Genomic DNA, 22,494 nt, shown 5'->3' on the forward strand with positions numbered 1-22,494 from the left:
AAAAAAAAAAAAGCAGAGAAGATATTTCTGTTGGTGTTACATTATCAACAATGAACTACTACTTGAGGATTCACGGTCCCAAAGACAAATCCACAAATATGCGTCCATGATCAATATAGCAGCAGGATTAAGAGCTAAATTAGAACCCGGACTCTTAATTTTTAGTAAAAAATCCTTCCCAATATAACAAACTACTATAAAATATTTTATATATTTCAAACTAACAGAAGACAAATATGGAATAAAATTTAATTTTAATAAGCCAGTTTCCAAGTTCCAACTTAGTTATTTTACACAGTTGGTGGTGGTGGTTATTATTTAACATGACAAGCATCGCTAGTTTGTAAACCTACCATAAATTTTCAGTAAGTTTTATATTATATATGTGTAACATATAAAGTTTGGATATGTAGTATATTTAATGGCAAGTATACACACTATATTTATATGTTTGTTATACATATCACGTTTTTCAGTTTTCCTTTAAATTGTAAAAAATGCAAATAATTATATTTCTTATTAAGGAAAAATTCGTATTTTTTGAAATTGAAATTACTGTCTGTTTTATGGACTCTTTATTATGCTGCATATGAAAAAGGGGGTATGATAATGATGAAACATTCTTAACGCATCAGACTGAAAAATTAGATATTTACAGACCATGTCTGAAGCTAAAGTTCTGATTGGATAACCCTTTTTCCCCCTTTGCTCTCATTTTGAAAGACGTATAAATTTAATTTAGTTATTGGCATGGTCTACTGGACTGAGCACAAGATGGTAGTAAAAGAAAAAATATTTAGAGGTCCAATCTAGGTCTATTGTTCCAGTTCTAATCTCAGTGTACTGCATGCTCTTGGATAAGTCATAAACTAAATGACATTTTTCAATTTCCCCATTTGTAAAATGGAGATAACTGGCCTAACTCATGAAGACATCATTTGCTTTAATTAACTGGGTAAAATACTGTGAAAATTAAAAAAATGATGAAAACATTCACTTCAGTTAAACTTAAACTTAGGTTATTATTCAAAATGAAATTCTTAGAATGCACATTTTAAAATCTAAACTTAATATTCTGAAGCCCAAGTGGTTGCGGCCAAAATGGGCAAGTTCATGAAACCTGGAAAAGTGGTGTTGGTCCTGACTGGTCGCTACTCCAGACGCAAAGTGGTCATTGTAAAGAATATTGATGATGGCACCTCAGACTGACCCTATAGCCATGCTCTGGTGGCTGGAATTGATCGCTGTCCCCACAAAGTGACAGCTTCCATGGGCAAGAAGAAAACTGCCAAGAGGTCAAAGATCAAGTCTTTTGTGAAAGTTTATAATTATAATCACCTCATGCCTACAAGGTACTCAGTGGTTATTCCATTGGACAAAATTGTTATCAATATGGATGTCTTCAGAGACCCTGCTCTCAAACGCAAGGTCTAACAGAGGCCCAAGTCAAGTTCGAGGAAAGATACAAAACTGACAAGAACAAATGGTTCTTCCAAAAGCTGTGGTTTTAAGTATGTCTTATTTCAGTCATTAAAAAATACAAAATAATGGAGTTCTCATCATGCTGCAGCAGAAACGAATCCAACTAGGAACCATGAGGTTGCGGGTTCAATCCCTGGCCTCACTCAGTGGATTAAGGATCCCGCGTTGCCTGAGCTGTGGTATAGGTTGCAGACACAGCTTAGATCCCACATTGCTGTGGCTGAGGTATAGGCTGGCAGCTGTAGCGCCAATTAGACCCCTTGCCTGGGAACCTGCATATGCTACACGGGTGCAGCCCTAAAAGGATGAAAGACAAAAGACAAAAAAAAAAAAAAAAAAAAGTAAATAAATAAATAAAACTGACTATTCTAACAACATTTGTTGAAAACCACCTGACTCATCTGAGCCTTCATTTATCAAAGGATACGGAGCAGTGTCAAAGTCAATTATCTATTCTATAATTTAGAATAGATACTTTGACCAGCTCTCTAGCTCCACAGGTTATCTGTGACTATGTAATAAAAGCCCAGATTCAGTTAACAACCCACAGCAAGATAAATGATCATCCAAGATAAACTGAATATAACAGAATCAGTTTCCAGTTAACAATGGAAATGATCAGAAAAGACCGAAGTTATTAACAATACAATACATTCTATCATTCCTCAACTAAATCATAAATTATGGTTTACTAAAAAGTATAGAAATTGATATATTTGAAAACTAATCTGATAGAAGTGCCACTTTTTTTTCTTTTAACATCTTCCTTTTCTCAGTTGAGAAAGTTCTTGGATGGAGACAGATACCCTTTTTAAAGAAATATGCACTACTTTTAATTCAATAAGTAATTAGTGAGCAACTACAGTATCAATTGTTCTTAAAAGTTTATGCATAATTAAATTTTATAAATTAAATTGCATGTTACTGGGACTTCTGCCTCCAGGAAGATGGAGCAGACAAACTTTTCCCTATTCCTCCTGCTAAGTACAACTACAAAACAGGCATACTGTATATGACACAAACGTAAGAAGGTAGTCCAAGTAGGCACTCAAGACCCAGGGAACAACACGGTAATGAATCCCATGGGTGTGTGTTTTTTGCTTCACGTATTTCAGACTAGGAACTAGAGAAGCCAGTAAGCTAATGGGAGGAGACAAACAAAGAAAAGCCTGCTCTCTCCATCCAGGAAGTGGGCAGCCCAGCAAGACACCTTAGATAATTACCACTTTACTCTAGTGAAACACCACAGAAAAAAAGTTTGCACCATCCCCAAACCCAAAGGCAAAGACCAAAGAGGGAGCAGAGATGTCCATCCTCACCAAACTATTAGAATGGAGCCCAAACCCCTGATAGGATGTGGAAAAAGAAAGATGACTAGGGAGCCAAAGGCTAAGGAGACACCCCCAGGAACCACAATGATAGTGAAGACTATGGAAGAACCCACATTCACCTCCACACAGCTGTAAGGAGCGTCCCCCACCATCTCTGGCTGGGGTGGTCCAGGAGAATCAGGACTTTCACCACACCCAGGGATAAGAATGCCATCCCCTCTCCAACACACAGTGTCAGTGGAAGCCACAAAGAGATTCTGAACTTACACACACCCCCGCCCCTCCCTGCCCACCCCCCACACCTAGTAGAAACAAAGAGTATTTTCCAGTCATCTTCACCCCACAACCATTCTACAGAGGCCAAGTGGAGATTTGGGCTTCCACTCTCTCCTCCCTTCCCCTGACGGAGAGGTGTCAGAGGAGAAGTCTACTTTTAGAATGACAAATATGCTACTGACTCACCTAGTTAACTAAACAGTTCATTGTTAATAGGGTTAATATCTATGCCTATGCTAGACCAGATCATAAAATTCTGGTTTTCAGAGATTCCAATGAGCATAAATATAAGATGTATCAAAACATTCCAGGAGTTCCCATCATGGCGCAGCGAAAACGAATCCGACTAGGAACCACGAGATTGCCAGTTCAATCCCTGGCCCCACTCAGTGGGTTAAGGATCAGGCGTTGCCGTGAGCTACGGTATAGGTCGCAGATGTGGCTCGGATCTGGTGTTGCTCTGGCGTAGGCCTGCAGCTGTAGGTCCAATTTGACCCCTCGCCTGGGAACACTCCATATGCTGTAGGTGCAGCCCTAAAAAGACAAAAAAAAAAAAAAAAAAAAAAAAAAAAAAAAAATTCTCATATGTATGAAACAGAATATAGACGAAAAATAAACTTAAAAAAAAGAAAATCAAATGACAGGTATACTTTGAAAAAGTTCCAAAGAGTAACTTATATAAGTATAAATTAGCCAGTGAAGTTTTGGCAGACAAACATAATTACAGGGAATTTTGCAAGAACATTTCTAATGCTATTGCTTCAAAAATACATCTAGGACTTTTTGTAAGCGTAAGGATTCTGGATCTAAGGAACTTTCAAAATGTGTTGACACCTTTAGTTTTACTGAATCATGACAATATTCTGGGGCATTAGAGAAAAATTCCTTCATTAATAACATTTGTATCTGTATATATCTCCAAAATGCTAAAGAGGTCTAATCTTATTTCTTCAATATGACAAAATGGAAAAAGTAAGAGTCTAGTGTAGATTCTTTTGTACTTAAATATAAATTATTCAATATCCATTATTCAACAAAAATGCACAGTCCTCCCTCATTATTCCACAGGGGATTGGTTCCAGGACCCCCCTGCAGATATCAAAATCTGAGGATGCTCAAGACCCTCATATACCATTTATAGTACAGTACAGTCAGCCTTTGTTACAATGGGAACTCATGGATACAGAGGGGCAACTGTACTGGTCATCAATTATGTGACAAAGATTCATTCACTCATTGAATAGGTATTTATTAAATGTTGCCAATATGCAGAACGGAGATCCTACAGGAAAAAGAACAAGAGCTTATTATTCCAAGGAGCATAAGGACAAGATAAAAGGAAAAAAAATTCAGTCCACTCTTGTCATTCACAATCCGCAGTATCATTAAATTAGTGAATACTGAACCACTGTTCCTAAGGGAAATAAAGCATTAGATTCCTGCAATTCTCTGATCATAATATTGTTGTCAGCCAAATAACATATAACCTTGTTTTCTCTGTGTTTCTGTTCAAAGACACATTACTTAATATACTATTGACTCATTAAGAGTGAACTCACAGCTAACAACAGTATATAACTCATGCCTGAATGATGCTTATGTAACACACATATATTCTCCAAAAAGCAAATCATAGCTTTCTTATATTCAGGAACACTAGATTTTAGCACTACACTCGGAGGGCATTTAAACAGTGAAATTCCACACACCAAAAAGTACCAAAATATGAAAAAATAGCATCACAAAAAAGTGTTTACAGTATAAGAGTTAAAACAAAAAATCTGAGCACTGCCTTGTTCAACTGCATCTGGGAAGCTGTGCATCAGATGACTCCTAACGTGTCACTCTGTGCATATCCACGAATGACTGTGATCGCACCTCAAGTATTAACTGTGAGATACAAATAAATGTTTGCTGGTAGATGAATCTGCAACTGCAGAATCTGTGAATAATAAGAATCAATTGTACATATTCAATCACAAAGAATTTAGGGCAGAAAATTACTTTAGAGATCATCTTTCCAACCTTCTCATTTTTCAGGTGAGAAAAGAAAGGGATGGAAGAGTTACATGACACAGGCAAAGTCAGAATCTAATTAATGAAGGTTCCCAAACCTAAAACATAGGGCACTTCAGAAAATAAAGAATATTCTTCAATTTTCCTTAGAGAAGATCCACAAAGCTACATGTATTCCAGAAGACAAATGTCCGTGATAAGGAAAACCACTATAGTTTACTTTTCAGAGTCAGTGACCCAGCAGAAAGTCTAGAAATTGGCCTCCCAAAAACTTCAGCTTGACTTTGTCAACGTTAGGGGGACAATAACTAGTGAACTTAAGTATAGGTTCAGGTTCAAAACTATATATATATATATAAATATATAAATATATATAAATATATATAAATATATAAATATATAAAAATAAATATATAAATATATAAATAATATATAAATATATATAAATAATATATAAATATATATAAATATATATAAATAATATATAAATATATATAAATATATATAAATTTTGGGGGGGGGTCTTTTTGCCTTTTCTTGAGCCGCTCCCACGACATATGGAGGTTCCCAGGCTAGGGGTTGAATTGGAGCTACAGCTGCTGGCCTACATAGCTACAGCAACATCAGATCCTATGGCATCTGTGACCTACACCACAGCTCACAGCAATGCCGGATCCTTAACCCACTGAGCAAGGCCAGGGATCGAACCTGCAACCTCATGGTTCCTAGTCGGATTCGTTAACCACTGCGCCATCATGGGAACTCCCAAGACAATATATTATTAGAAAAATTTAGCAACTAAACTTCAAAACTGAATATGAGCTTTGATATTTTACTTTTCTAATATATATTTGAATTGACTATGTAAAGAACAATGAAAACAGCCAAATCCCATAAGGTGGGAGAGAAAAAAAGAGAAAGTTATCTCCATGGACCAAAGTTTTACTAAGTGATACTCAAACTGATTATAATTCACTTTAAAAGAGTAAATTTAGAAAATGAAAAAGAATCTATGAAATGTTTATGATTTTCTAACCGTCAACATCAAATTTTAAAACTACAACATATTTCTCAATAAGAAAGATCAGTGGAACAAAATAACTATTCTGGACAGATGTTAGGATATATAAAAATGTGGAACAAAGTACAAACTGCATCATACCTATCTGAAAACAAGCTGAATGTTTAAAAATAAATAAATAAAAACAAAAACTAAACTTAAATCCAAATGTGAATTTTTACTTCTCATTATTTTGACTTTGGGCATTATTTGACCAAGGTCATCTCTTCCCAATTCCTTGCTAAAGCTTTTCCCAACAACCTTCTTTGCTGATTCATCTTCTCCCAGCCTCTAAATGCTGACAAGTTCCAAAGTTCAATCCTTCATCCTCTTTATCTACATTTATTCCTTTGGCTATATCATCTAGTCTCATAATTTTAAATTCTATCCATATACTGACAATGTCCAAAATATACCTCCAGAAATCTAAACTCATTATATTCATCAGCTACATGACATATAAAGATGGTTAACTATTAGAATATCAAACTCAATATACTCAAAACTGAACTTTCAAGCTTTGTTCCTAAACCCACTCTTCTCCCATTCTTTTCCATTCTCAGATGATGGCGACTTCATCCTACTGCTCAGGCAAAAAATCCTAGATTCCTTGACTCTCTCTTTCTCTCACACCTGTCAGCTCTCTATATATCAGCTATGGTTTAACATGGGGAGCAGAACCATCCCATGATGTGGAATTAGGAATTTATTATAAGAATTAGAACTTTTACCACTGTAGAAGAAGTGAAGATCACAAAGGAGACGACTGATGGATCAGAGAAAAGTCACTAACCAGGGACCATTAAGGGCACAAGTAAAGAAGTCTGTAGAAATCTGCTGCCTCTGTGTTTGATGGGCAGCAGGGCAGAGATGGGAAGAAAACAATGTATCACAAGCTTCTAAAACAGTAACTAACAAAAAGTGTTCAATATTTGTTTATCAAAGCAATCAGCTGAAGTTCCAGAAGAAGAAAAGAAATGAGGAATTGGTAACAACATATGAATAAAAAATGGCAAGAAGAGTTCCCTTGTGGTGCAGCAGGTTAAGGATCTGGCATTGTTGCCACAGCAGCTTGGGTCACTGCAGTGGCTCAAGTCTGAGTCCTGGTCTGGGAACTTTCACAGGCATGCCTCCTCACCCCCTGTCCCCAAAAGGCAAGAAATATTCAGGGAGGTTTCCGTTGTGATTTAGCAGTAACAAACCCGACTAGTAACCATGAGGACACAGGTTCGATCCCTGGCCTCACTCGGTAAAGGATTATCTGCTGCCATGAGCTGAGGTGTAGGTCGCAGATGCAGCTTGGATCTGGCATTGCTGTGGCTGTGGCATAGGCCAGCAGCTACAGCTCTGATTCTACCTCTAGCCCAGGAACTTCCAAATGCCACGGGTGCAGCCCTAAGAAAACAAAACAAAACAAAACAAGAAGAGAAATATTCAGAACTGATGAAAACAATATATTTTCCAGAAGCCAAATAAATTTCAGTTATAAAAATAAAAATCTATACCTACACTCAACATAGTAAGTGTGAACTACACTAAACACAAAGATTGGCGAGCTCTCTCTCTTTTTTGGGGGGCGGGGGGCAGGGGGGGAATACCTTATGACATGAATAAGTTCCAGGGTCAGGGTCTGAACCTGAATCACAAAAGTAACCAGAGCCACAGCAGTGACAATGCTGATCCCTAATCCACGGAACCACCAGTGAACTTCAAGATTGGTTCTTAAAAGAAAAACAGAAAGAAAAGAAAGTTTATCTTCAAAGGAGACAGCTGTACTGACAGCTGATTTCTCAACAGTAATGCTCAGAGTCAGAAGACATTAGAATGAAATCATCTATGTCCTAAAAGAAAAATAAATGTTTACTTCAAATTCAATGTCCAGTAAATAAGGATAAACTACAACTACACTCTGTCATAAAAATAACAGAATAAGCAACTAGCAGAACCTAAAAGAAATGTTAAAAGATATAACTACTGACAGAAGTTTAAAAATTCCACATAGAGTATGAGATAACAGAGGAAATACATAACAAAAGAAGTAGTAAATAAACACGAAAAACAAACAAATATTCAATATACATAATACAAGTAATAATGTATTATGGGCTTTAATTAAAAAGAGAGAAAAAAGTCAATAATTACAGTTGGAAAGAAGTGACAGACTTCCAGTTTGGAAAGGTAAAAATGTCAACTTTAGACTTACTGAGTTAAATATTCATGCTAAAATTTCGAGTGTAAAATTTCTGAAACAAAATTTCAAATTGAGTAGAAAACAATGAGAAAAAAAAAATCTGTCAAAATAAAAAAAGGCAAAAAAGATGAAAATAAATACAGAAAAGGTAGGACAAATAACACAAAATAAGGTGGTGAAAAAATTTTCATATATATGATTAATTAAAATAAGTATTTAAAAAACACTCCATTTAAAAGATAAATATCACCCAAAGATAGTAAGTTCAGCTAAATGCTTTTCACAAGAGACAAATCTAAAATATAAAGAAATAGAATAATTAAAGTTAAGGGTGAAACAATATATACAAGGTGTATTTGTTTCCTAGGGCTTCCATAAGAAAGTAGTACAAACTGGATAGCTTAAAACAACAATTTATTGTCTTATAGTTCTGGAGTCTAGACGTCTGAAATCAAGACATTGACAGAGCCATGCTCCCTCTGAAATCCATAGGAGAGAAATCCTTTCTTGCCTCTTCCAAGCTTCTGTTAGTTTGCTGACAATCCTTGGCATCCCATGGCTTACAGCTGCAGTACTTCTATCTCTGCCTTCCTCATCACATTGCATTCTCTCCTCATGTATCTCTGTAGTCCTTCTCCTCTTATTGTATCTCTCTAATGACACTAGTCAAATTGCATTAAGGGCCCACCCTCCTCCAGTATGACCTCATCTTAACTTAGCTTTGATTATATCCACAAAGCCCCTATTTTCAAAGTCACATTCACAGGTACAGGGGTATGCAACATACCTTTTTGAGGGACACATTTCAAGAGGCACTACACCAAGCAAACACTAACCAAAAAAGACAGGAGGATAGCAGGGAGAAAAAGGCTGACCAGAGATCTAATAATGTCCACTAATGTCAGACGATGTACTAGGTGAGAACAAGGGCAGTACGATAAGACCTGTTAGAGGCTACTACAGAAGTCCAGGTAATATGATGCTAATCTGAACTAAGACCCTGACTATGGAACAAAAGAAAGTCAATAGATTTAAGCAGTATCTAGGAAGTAAAACTAACAAGACTTTACTAGATAGTCAGGTAAAGGAGACAAAGATGATTTATAGGTTTCTTGCTTGTAAAACTGATTAGAACATGTTGGCAATCCCTATCTTCTAGCTAGTTACTTTTAAAAGTACAGACAATACCAATTCTTTTTATTGATCACTAACTCTCCAAGATTAGCTCTAACTCTCTATTTTGGTTTTCTTCATCTATCACAATCCGGTCCTGGCCTACTTTATTCATGTCTCCGCTTCCATAAACTCTAGTGATTCAATAAACATTCTACGTAATTTCATGACATTTTTCCAGACCATATATCTTGAATGCCATGCCTGTGTATTTATAAAATTTTATTCAAATGAACCTTTTCCTATGGAATCTTCTTGGTACTATTACTGACAAAATATTTTATATGCAATATAAGATTGTCTGGTCTCCTGTAGTACTTTATTCGCACTGATAGTACATTTGTCACACTGATATGTATCTACATCTGTCCCTGCAGTCAAGCTACTCATACCTTCAGAGCAGGGCTTACTCATCTTTTTATTCCCAGCACCTAACAATGTGGTCTGCACACTGATGGTTTTTAAGAAATGGTTATTGAATAGTGATTAATCAGTTTTAACTAGCATTGCTACTTACTATGCTGAAAGTCTAAAAGTAAATGGAAGACAAGGGGGATAGTGATTTTTTTCATTTTTATAAATTAGATTCTGAAAAAAGATGAATAAAGGTCTCTGTTTCTTAGTAATGAATTCATGTAATTTATAGTTAATATATTCTAAACTCCCTTGAGACTATGTAATATGGCCTATACTTTCCATATTAAATCCATATTTAAATGGAACAATTTTAAAATCTAAATAATACATATTCCAGCCCTAATTAATGAAAATTAAAACATTGCTCAGAAGAGGTAAATTTGGTGATATCTGAGGAACTCGTGTATTTGTATAATGGTCAGTAAAACTACTTTTGACACTAGCATGTTAACTTACATATAATTTAGATCATCAATTTTTCAAACAATTAAATAAAAAAAAGAATGTACTTTCTTTAAAATTTAAAAAGCTACATAGACTTCCTCTGATGACTGAAAACATGCTTATGAAACCTGCAATGACTTTCATCAACAAGAATATCAACAACTTTTGAGCTGCAGATACAGAAAACTTCCAGATGGTAGAAGTTTCTAATTAAACTATTATAATGTGGTAATTTATTATAAATACAACTGTTAAATCTATAGTGTTTATATTGAACAATGCAAGTATACATATATGGTATTTAGGAAATCTAAAGCTTAACCTGTTATTATGCAATGAAATACACTTCCTACAGTTAAGCACCAGTTTTTAAAAACAAAGGTCATATATAACAGGTACCAATATAATAAAATTAAGATACTTTCTGAAAACAACCACTAGCAACATCACTTCATGAAGCTTTGCAAAAATCATGGATCATAATTGTTCTTACTGCCCCATTATTCAACACTGGGAAGTCCAGTTTGCCAAGACAGAATTCTGATGTACTACACAAAGAACAAAATGAGCTCCTTCCATACCCTTCCCCCATATCCTTTCCCCTGAGATTCAAAGCTTAATATGAGTTCCATTTTCCAGAGATAAAAGGACTGCATTAACAATGATGTGCCCTAGCTTTCTTCTTTTTACAATAAATTACCATATTTATATTTTGAAGCTGTCATGTGCTAGAGGATATTAAATATCCTCTTGTCATAATTAACTCTCTAAACCAAATTAAATGGCTTGGTTCAAAACAGACTGTGAAAGTTAAAAGAATATAATTCTATCACAAATTATTCTGTAATTATTTTAATAATCAGAGCTATTTAATGTATTGCATAATTGATTTTAACAGAGAACTGCATAGCGGCTAAAAAGCTCAAAATTTTTCCTCCCTTTACTCTTAAGACATAAACAAAAAGTTGAACTTGGGATTTTAGCAATAAATTTATAGAAAGTTCTTAAATACTTTTTTAGGCCAAATCCTAATACTGCAAGCTGTAACAAATTGTTAATTTTTAAAATTCCATCCATAATTATATCCAATACAAGCCATTAGACTACAACACAAATGTTTCATTTTATTAAGGCTTAGTAATATTTTGTTATAAACTCTACTGTTTCTGCAGTAGACTAATATAATGGCATGGAAAGTCTCCTTTATGTGTACAATAAAAACTCAAGGTCTATAGTAAAATACTGTCTTCACAAGTTACTTGATTAGTCTGAATCACATCCTCTTCAATGGGATTCAAAGAGGGAACTGCACAAATATTTAATCTATACAATATTCCCCAGAGATATCTACCAGGCAATAAGCTTTTAACAATTTTTACAATTTTATAATTTTACAATTCAGGAAAACATTCATTAAATTAGAACAAATGACTCAAGCAAAAGGTTCTCATTGCAAAGAATAATTTTAAACAAATACACATAAAAGTTGAATTCCAAAGAACCAAATGATAAAACAAAGGTAATACCAATTTCTCTTTAGTAAATTAACAAGTAAAAGAAAGTATTTTGGAGTTCCCGTTGTGGCGCAGTGGTTAACGAATCCGACTAGGAACCATGAGGTTGCGGGTTCGGTCCCTGCCCTTGCTCAGTGGGTTAACGATCGGGCGTTGCCGTGAGCTGTGGTGTAGGTTGCAGACACGGCTCGGATCCTGCGTTGCTGTGCCTCTGGCGTAGGCCGGTGGCTACAGCTCCGATTCAACCCCTAGCCTGGGAACCTCCATATGCCGCGGGAGCGGCCCAAGAAATAGCAACAACAACAACAAAAAGACAAAAAGACAAAAAAAAAAAAAAAAAAAAAAAAAAAGAATTTTGATCGCAGTGAGGTTTATAAGCATATGTTTTGAAACCACGTGTTCTTTTCCTCCTAGGCAATTTGACTATGGTACTTATTTTGGTAGATGGCCTGAAGAAGATTTTCTGTAGGAAGTAGGAAAGATGAACTGAAAGAGTTTAGAGGAACTGCTAATACTTTATAGAGAGCTGGGCAGAGGAATTCAACAGTCAGCTATAGCTCCTTTCCTCTCCTAGCCCACATTGGAAATAAAGCACCATCAAGAATTTGATATAGGAACCACTCAACGGACTGAAACCCAAGGAAGCATTTGTCTTTAAAAAAAAAAGGTTTGCATGATGAGAATATTTTCAGATAGGATAATCAGAGCAGTTACTATAGGCCATCTGCTAAAATACAAAAGTAGCCACTGTTACACCCCCCAAATATGACCAGCTATATGCCAAATAGCTTAGTCATTAAGTATACTGGGTAATAATATTGGCTATGTTAGTATTTTTATCTCTAATATCACTCATTCAAAATAATTTTTAATGAAATGTGAATAAAAGAGTTAAGAATTTCATTCCACAAAAAAACCGGGGTGGGGGGGCTCTGCTTAGCTAAGAAATAAGACGTTTCCCCCCTATAGTTTATTAGCTATATTCTTGCTGACCTTAATCCTTTCTTATACAAGAACATTTTTTCAACATCCTGAATATTTACCACTATAATTTCTTTCTTAAAAACAACAACACGAGTTCTAGCAAGCATGAGAAATAGAATTAATCATTCTTTCATTTTTAAATAAATCTGAGCAAAAGGAAGAAAAACCACTTTAGTTAGCAGAGTAAGAGGACTTTTTCATACATTTTCAAGTAAAGTAGAACCATGTAGTTGATTCTATTTACTTTATAGTGCTTATTATTAAGCCGGCATTTCTCACCTTCAAATGCCCAAACCTGAGTTGGTTAGATGCATCATTTTATTTCACCTCTATAAAACCTAGTTAAGCAACATTATTTTTGCATTTTAGCCCACTAGCTTATACTTGTAAACTCCGTAAGGGCAGAATCCATATTTGCTTTTTTGTTCACTTCTACAATTAAATACAGAATATGAACAAATCTTTGAGCTCAGCACTACTACTCTGTACATTTAACAGCTGAAGAAGCTAACAAAGATCAAGTAACAATAGCAAGCAGTAGAGCTCGAATTTGGTTCTGTGCAGTCCTGGCCAAGAACCGCCCCCCCCTTTTTTAGGGCTGTACCAGTAGCATATAGAAGTTTCCAGGCTAGGGGTCGAATCGGAGCTGCAGCTGCCAGCCTACACCACAGTCACAGCAATGCAAGATCCGAACCACATCTGCAACCTACATCACAGCTCACAGCAACACTGGATCCCCAACCCACTGGGCCAGGGATCCAACCCATATCCTTATGGATACTAGTTGGATTCATTTCCGATGAGCCATCACAGGAACTCCAAGAACTCAACGTTCTTAACCACTATACACAGCACCATGGTTAAGACATTTATTTCCCCAAAATTCCATAAATATACTATACTATATATATTTTGTGACTTTGCTGTGTTCTTGCTCTCCAAGTATTTAATGATTTGTACTTAATTGTACAAATAAATTGGAGATATATGCATTTTAAAGGGGAAAAATTAATAGGAAATGACTCACATAGAAAAGTGAATTTAGATAATTCAGCAAACAACAGAATTGTAAGACTGACAAAAAGGGAATATGAACTTTTAAATCTACCTTAATGAAAACAACAAATATAACAGCAAACAGTGAAATGCTTACCATATGCCACCTGTTCTAAAATATTTTACATATATTAGCTAATTTAATCCTCACGTAAATCTCATGAGGCCAATTCCTATTTTACTGATGAGGAATTCAAATCACAGAAACAAAGAATGTGTTCAAGGTCACACAGCTGACAAGAAGATTTAAACTCAGGCAGTCTGGCTCTAGAATCTGAGCTCTAAACTATGCTGGAAAAACAGTAAGTTGATACTGCTTGCTGTATGTCACTGACATCGTACTCAGGTGTTGACACTCTCCGGAACACAACTTTCGTAATCCTAGCTTTGACAGGGACCATGGTTTTGGGTTGTTAATCAGTTACTACAAACCCACAATAATTTTAAAGCAATGTATATCTTTCAAATGAAACTCTGTACTGTATGTCTACAAAGCCAACACAGTATAAACTGCTAGGATATACACAAGTTAGGCCATGATAAATCAATGCGGACTTAACATATTTGAATTTTCAGAAATGATACTATAAGGAGTGAAAAGAGCAAAGTTTAGATTTTAAGTACCATCAAAAGGGTACTTTTGCAAATATTTTTCTATTTGCATTAAATTTTAATCTAACATGAATCTATACTATAATCACTTTATTACAGCAGCTGAGGGAAGATTTGAATTCATAAAAAAAAATCACTGCAGACATTTTCAAAGATTGGTATTTATATTATACCTTTCAAGATATTCTTACTCCATCCTAAGCTTTGTAGACATATTTAGAAGCACAATCAAGAAAAGAAATTAGCTTGTCTCATGGTATTTTAAAATCTTAGTCCCACTTCACTAGTAACATGCTATGATTCTTATGATTCAAAGACATGGCTACTCTCCTTTCAAACTGTTGCAGGAATATTCTTCACAATGCCCTCTCAGATACTGCATCTAACATAAGCATTGGATGTAAATTCATTTATTTTGTGAAAACTGCTACAATACATAATATTCTCTACATGGAAAAAAGCACATTACTCTGGCTAACTGAATAATACATATTTTATGTAATAGTTATCATACTATAATTCATATAAAATACCTCATTTCTGAAAACTGACACCCATGTTACATAACTAAATTATGTATGTACACCAATGTAATTTGCATATTCCTTTCAGAAAAATCATCTTAAATGCTGGCATTCTAGTGTGTTTAAAAGTACTAAAATCAAAAATGATTCTTTTTTTTTATAAAAAGACATTTAAAGAGGTAAAAATTTTTAAATGTATTTAAAAATACATGAAGAATAAAAGCAAAGGACAAACTAATAAACTGAATTATACTTTGCTATATTTAATTGCAGTGGACAAATGCAAGAAAAAATAATTAATAATATCATTCTTATAGGACATTCTGCTAAGCTTTCAAGCAACAGCTTTCAAGTGCTACTAAGAATTACAATCTGCTAAAAGCAGAACAAAATAATCTTTCAAATCTCAATGAAATAATCAATAAAAACACACAAGGGTTTATCTTAACTAAATATTATAAATATGGCATTTAGGCAAAATAAGATATTTAGTAATAAAGCAATTTAACAAATTTTACTTCATCTTTGAAGACTTACTTCCAAAGAACCATATTCATCTGTGTCTTTTAAGAAACATAAAAAAGATGTAGGTGGTCTCATCAGAATTAATCTCTTAGCCATCACTGTTTAGAAGAGATGGTCTTCTCAAAGACACTTCCCAAAAAAACATATCGAGCCTACACTCAGCTTGTAGGTCTACTGATGTGGAAGTTCCACAGCAAACCAGCAACCCAGAGTATCTGCACACCCAATACTTTGTCAAGAAGAAGAATCCTGAGCTTACTACTTGTCAATACTTATCCAAAGATATTGAATATATGGAGGGGTTTTGGGAGGCAGTTTCCCAAAAATACTTATTAATTATATGTTTTATATGAATGGTATTATAGAAATATATTATATTGATCATATTAATAATTAATAAATGATTAACTGATATTAAGACCAATGCATGGCTAAGATAAATTAGAGAAATATCATTTTTGGCTAAGTAGTAAACTCAAGATTATTCTTCCTGTCAAAGTATCTGACATACAGATATTCTAGGTTGCCAATATTATTTCTCTAATCTTTTATATTATTTTACAGAAAATATATATTCTATCCAATCCTACAAATAGTCAAAAATTATATATCTATTTTTAGGTTAAATCAGACAAATACAGAGTGAAATACTGAAGCGACACTATTTGGGAGCTCAAATAATTGTTCCGACAAAACTGTAATCTGCTATTAAGCCATAAACTCTTATTTAAGGATGCAAAATATTAACTGCCCTATTTTTTTTTTTGAAAACTGATCCCTATTAAGTCCCTATATGACTTAATAAACTCCTTTTTTCAGTTAGGATTTACCATACTACACAATATCTTTATTTAAAAATGAATGTACAGTCTTTTAAGAGACTTAATCTTCTAGAATCTGGATTCATATAACTGATCATATACCCTTTATTCCACTAGCTACAAAAAAAGCAAATCTGTGGTTTATCTTTGGCAAGTGAAAAGGACTTCATGGCATGCTCTGGTACACTTTTAACCTCTCTCAATAAGTGTTATCTTACTTACATTAAGATGCCATAAAAAATTGTGGAACAAGGAAAAACAATGAAAATATTCATGCCAAAGCATTTTTTACTCTAAAATATGAAGTCACAAAAGAATACTAATCAATAAATGAAAAAATTAATACAGTGAACACTGTGAAAAATCTTAATGAAATCCCACAATTAAAACCCTACCCCAATAAAGTATAGATAAATGTTTGCTATGCAAATACAAACATGAAGTAGTTTCCATCAAAGAAAAAAGGCTTGTTTCCAAACATTTAATTATTTAATTATAATAATAATGATCATATCTTAATATTTATATTAATATTAATTACTTTCAAATAAAATCTATTTTCACTTTTACAATTTAACAAAATTCTTTTTTTTTTAATATTAGAAACCATTGCTTTTTTAAAACTAGAGCTGGTGAAGTTTAAAATACTAGCTGTAATATGCCAAAGAAGTAATCTGGGAAAATGAGATAGATTTATGGGTATGTACATAAAGTATACTGTAGAAGTATTTCACTTTTTTTGTAAAGTATATGTAAAATACCTGGCAAACAGCGATGCTTTACACAGTGTTATTTTGTGTAAAAATAATGGGGAAACAGAGGTGCATACTTACCCTTCTCCGCCCATTCTCGTTATCTTTAGGCGAAAATCAACAGAATTCAGACTAGGGGGCTTCCATTTCAAAATATCATCACATCGACCAGGTTTATATTTCTAAAGGAAATTACAATGATGATAATAGTTAATATGAAGCTAAAAAATTAAACATTCAATTTATTAAATATAATTATCAATTACTATTAAGCAAAATTACTACTTTTCTGAATATAATTTTTGCTATTTTCAACTGATGAGTGGTTAAATATCTACCATCTTACTGATGGCCTTTCTCCTTTTTCTGACAAAGCATGTAGACACTTGTTTGTGAGACACTTGTCTCAAGAAATAATGAAACCTAATACTCCCACCAATCTGATTATAACTGAAAGGAAGTTTGATCATTTAAAAAAATTTGGGGGGAGTTCCCAGTGTGGTGCAGTGGATTAAGGATCCAGTGTTGTTGCAGCTATAGCATATGTCACAGCTGCAGCTCAGATTCAGTCCCTAGTCTAGGAATTTCCATATGCCACAAGCGTGGCCAAAAAATTTTTAAAAACACAAAAAAATTAGATTTTGTTTCTTTCTTTACTGTGGGATGATACACAATGAGAAAAATTAACTAATGAATTTTGACAAACAGATAAAATCATGTAACCATCACCAAAATCATGATTTATAGTGTTTCAGTCACCCCCAAAAGTTTCCTCTTGACACCTGCAGTCGGCTGCCTCCCACCAACTCTCTCGCAATGGTGACCTTCTTTCTATCACTACAGTTGTGCCTTTTCCAGAATTCGTAAGCAATTCTTAACATGAGGTTTTGCAGTAGGCTGGTGTATATATTAGTAGCTTCTTCCTTTTCATTGAAAGTGAACAGGGTTCCATTCTATGTATACACCAAAAATTGTTTATGCATTTATAAGTTGATGGATAATTTGGCTGTTCCTATTTTTAGGCTATCATACATGACGCTACTCTGAACATTGGTGTGGACATCTGTTTTCATAACTTTTGGGTACATACTCAGGAGCAGAATGGCTGGGTTACATGGTAAATGTATGTTTAACTTTTTAAGAAACTGTCAATCTGTTCTCCAAAGTGGTGGTGACATCTTCCATTCCCACCAGAGATACACGAGAAATCAATCTGCTCCACGTCCACCCTAGGACTAAGTATTGTCAGTCTTTTTAATTCTAAAGTATATCTCATAATTTTAATTTGTATTTCTCTAGTGACAAAAGATGCTGAAGATCTTCTAATTTTCTTATTTGCTGCTGTGTATCTTCTTTGGTGAAGTGCTTGTTCAAAATTTTACCCTTATTTTTTCTGAGTTATCTCCTCATAAGTGACCTGTAAGAGTTATTTATATATTCTAGATATATGCACTGCAAATATTTTCTATCAGTTTTTGCCTTGCCTTTTCATTTTTCTAACAATTTCTCTTGAATATATTTTAATGAAGTAAAAGTCACCTATTTTTTTCCAGTTTTATTGAGGTAGGATTGAGAAATAAAAATTTAAGGTGTACACTATGAAATGGTTACACAAACTAATTAACATATCCGTCACCTCACAGTTACTTCTTTGTGTGTGTTATAAGACTATTTAATATTTAAGATCTATTCCCCCTCAGAAATTCCGAGTGTACTTTATTATTAACTATAGTCACTATGCTGTGCATTGGGTCTCCAGAACTTAATTCATCTTATAACTAAAGTTTCTACCCTTGATCAATATCTCCCCTCTAGTCCTATCCCTCAGCTTCTGGCAACCACCATTCCATACTGCTATAAGTTTGACTTTTTTTTCTTTTAAGATTCTATACACATTTTGTCTGTGTCTGGCTTACTTCATTTAGCATAATTTATTCCAGGTTCATTCATGTTGTCACAATTGGCAGAATTTCCTTCTTTCTGAAGACTAAATAATATTCCATTGTATCTGAATACCATATTTTCTTTATCCATGCATCCACTGACACTTTGTTTCCACATTTTGGCTACTGTGAATATCACTGCAATAAAGATGGGAATGCAGGTATCTCTTCAAGATGCTGGCTTTATTTCTTTCCAAAGTGGAATTGCCGAATGACATAACAGTTCTATTATTAATTTTTTGAGGAACTTCCATACTATTTCTCATAAGAGCTGTATCAATATACATTCCTACCAACAGTGCACAAGTGTTTCCTTTTCCTCACGTCCTCACCTGCAGAGGTTATCTTTTCACTTTTTGATAATGACCACCCTAACTGGTATAAGGTGATATCTCAGTGTGGTTCTGATTTGCATTTCTCTGAGGATTAGTGATATCAAGCATTTTTTCAAAATCATCCATTTTAAACTTCTGTAATTTGTGCTTGTGGTGCCCTCTTTAAGAAATCATTGCCTATCCTAAGGTCACTGCAATTTCCTACTATTATTTCCTTAGAGAAATTTTACAGTTTTAGCTCTTATTTTTAGGTATATGATCCATTTGAAGTTAATTTATTTATATGGTGTGAAGTAAGGGACTGTTCGTTGCTTTGCAGGTGGATATCAAATTGATCCAACACCATTCCTAAAAGATTACCCTTCCCTCACTGAAGTGCCTTGGCATCTTGGTAAAAAATCAGTTGTCTATAGACACAGATATATTTCTATTCTCACTAATCTGTTGCGTTGATAAATATGTCTTTCTCCCTGCTCACAGCAGTGTCTTCGTAACTCTAGATTTATATTAAGTTTTGAAAACAAATTGTGTTAAGTCCTCAAACTTTGTTCTTCTTTTTCCAAACTCTCTTAGTTAATGTAACATTTATATTTCCACATACATTTTTAAATCACCTGGTCAATTTCTATGAAAAATATGTACTGGAATTTTAAGTAAGGATGCACTGAACCAATAGATAAATTAAGTAAGAAATAACATTTTAAGAATACTGAATTTTTCTCAAGTTCTCTGGTGGCCTAGCAGTTAGAGACTCAGTGTTGTCACTGCTGTGGCTCAGGTTAGATCCCTGGCCTGGGAACTGACAATGCCACAGGAATAGTCAAAAAAAAAAAAAAAAAAAAAAAACCCTTTTTCATGATCCCCCAAATAATAAGGGCAAAGATATTACATAATAGCAGGACTAAAGCCTTTTTAAAATAAATATCTATGAGTTATCAAACATGAAATACAGGATCTTGCTGAATATAAACAAGGATACAAAAATATCTTTTCAGGCTCAATATTCCAATGTATAATTAGGGAACAATACATTTTAATTTCATTAAATTCACCAACATGTATCTAGATTAAAATAATTATCAAAGCTATATTTAACTGATACAGATCATACTTGGTTCTACAGAAATAAATCTGATTTTACCAGGTGAGTTGTCAAATAAAAAATTAGGGATAGATTAGGGCTGAAAGCAATTACCAATATAATCCAAGATGTCCATTATCGTCTTAAAGAAAAAATGTAATGAATGCAGATGTCAGGCAACAAAGTAAGATGTTCAGGAAAGTGTTTACCAAATGAGAGCAGAATGTGTCTCAGAGGTAGAGAATGGCCATGTGCCAAAGAAGTCCTCTAAAACTAAAATAGAGAGAAAATGAAATGGAGGCATAAGTGATATATTTGCTGTATAAAGTGGTTGTTCTCAATTAGGGATTTTACCCCCCAAGGGATATTTGGTAATGCCTACATTTTTGGTTGTCACAACAGGGGACAGAAGGGTGAGCTACTGCCATCTAGTGGGTAGAGGCCAAGGATGTTTCTAAACACTGTACAAAGCACAGGGCAGCTGCCCACAACAAAGAATTATCTAGACTCAAAAGTCAATCGCACCAAAGTTGAGAAACTCTGATGTAAAGGAGCTTTGTTATTAGTAATAACAAAGAGGACAAGATATCTGTTCTTCTTGGCTTCTACTAACTACAGATTTTAAGCAAGTTCAAAGTGTGGTCATCTTACCTCACTTGCGAAAATGCAATAATAGGATTTCACTCACCTAATACAGGATATCTAGGCCAGAGATGTCTAAAATGCTTTGCAACCCCATGCCACTCAACAACTTCCACTAGTAAAATGTGAGCAGCTAAGTTATCATAATACATATTCCAGGTCCTACACTGAAACCTGAGATGTAATACCTTCTGCATAATGGCCACATCCTGAAAGTAAGAAAGATCCCTGGCCTTACCATACATTAGTTTTATTTTTGATGTTCTAGCATTTAGTTTTAAAGAAACAAGGAGAAATCCTACTTGGTAACTCTATTGAACAGAAGAGTAAAACAATTCTAGTTTTAGTGACTTGATTAGATCCTTTGTCCATGTCTCACTGAGAAGCAAATAACAAATACCTATCATGCAAATCAAGACACAAAAATACTCTGTAGGGAGGAAAGTCACTCATCAATACTAAGTATCTACTCTGCACCCAGTACCATACAAGTTGGGAAAGATACAAAGACTCAAAAGACATTGAGGCTTTTGAGAGATACTAGAGAGGTGCTAAAATGAACATAAACAAGAGTTGCTGAAGAAGTACAAGAGAGAAACATCAAAATCAGGAGGCTGGGGTAAAGAATGTTTTTTTTGAACAACAAAAATGCATGAATTGAATTTTGAAAAATAACTGGGTTGAGAGAAAGTTCTAGGCAATAAGACCACAAATAGGATACCTGGGTTGAGGGGAAATTTGCTCAAGTTTTCTGAAACTAAGTTGGCTCACTACCCAAAGCTTTTCCTGCTGATGTAGAAAGGTAAGAGCGCCCATCTTCTACAAAACTATCTCAACACCACCACTTGGGACTCCATTTCTGCAAAGTCAGAGAGAGAGACAGTAGAAGGAAGCAGGGGTAAAAAATGGAGAATTCCATTTTCAAAAGCTTGCTGACATTTCTCATTTACTTATAAGAATTTTATTTCTATTTATGGAAAGCGAAGTGATTTGAGAATAAAATTTAGTATTAGAGAATTAATGCAGTTTCTTGGCTTATTCAGGTTGGAAAAATCATTCAAAAATACATTCCTATTACTACTTCTATTACCTAATTAATATCTAACTAATTAACTTCTTGCTCTTGTTTTAATACAAAATAACCTGTGGCTTACATTTCTTTTTCTTGTACTGAACTACAGTTAATTTAAAATGCTGCATTAGTTTCAAGTGTACAGCATAGTGATTCAGTTTATGCACACACACACATACACACACACATTCTTTTCCATCATAGGTTAGTGGTTTAAATGTCTAATGAAATAATTTCTCAAAA

At 34.3% G+C, this 22,494-nt stretch overlaps 1 protein-coding gene and 1 pseudogene across 7 annotated transcripts in view; one reads left to right on the forward strand and one right to left on the reverse strand.

The window, feature by feature from the left end:
• Positions 1-22,494, reverse strand: part of RNGTT (RNA guanylyltransferase and 5'-phosphatase) — a 210,225-nt gene that overhangs the window by 72,147 nt on the left and 115,584 nt on the right. For all 7 annotated transcript variants that reach the window (XR_014805724.1, XR_014805729.1, XR_014805727.1 and 4 more), the window contains one exon: positions 17,260-17,360. Coding sequence is in view for 4 of the 7 variants with exons in the window: in XM_084959940.1 (XP_084816066.1) it covers positions 17,260-17,360 (101 nt within the window). In the remaining 3 variants the exon portion in view is untranslated. The remainder of the gene's footprint in view (positions 1-17,259; positions 17,361-22,494) is intronic.
• Positions 1,102-1,511, forward strand: LOC146406097 (large ribosomal subunit protein eL27 pseudogene; annotated as a pseudogene).

This window comes from Sus scrofa, chromosome 1 (assembly GCF_054392235.1).
Source record: "Sus scrofa isolate SSC_HxYL_T2T_F1_AM1 chromosome 1, Sscrofa_HxYL_maternal_Yorkshire_Landrace_v2.0, whole genome shotgun sequence".
In the NCBI taxonomy this organism is placed as follows: Eukaryota; Metazoa; Chordata; class Mammalia; order Artiodactyla; family Suidae; genus Sus; species Sus scrofa.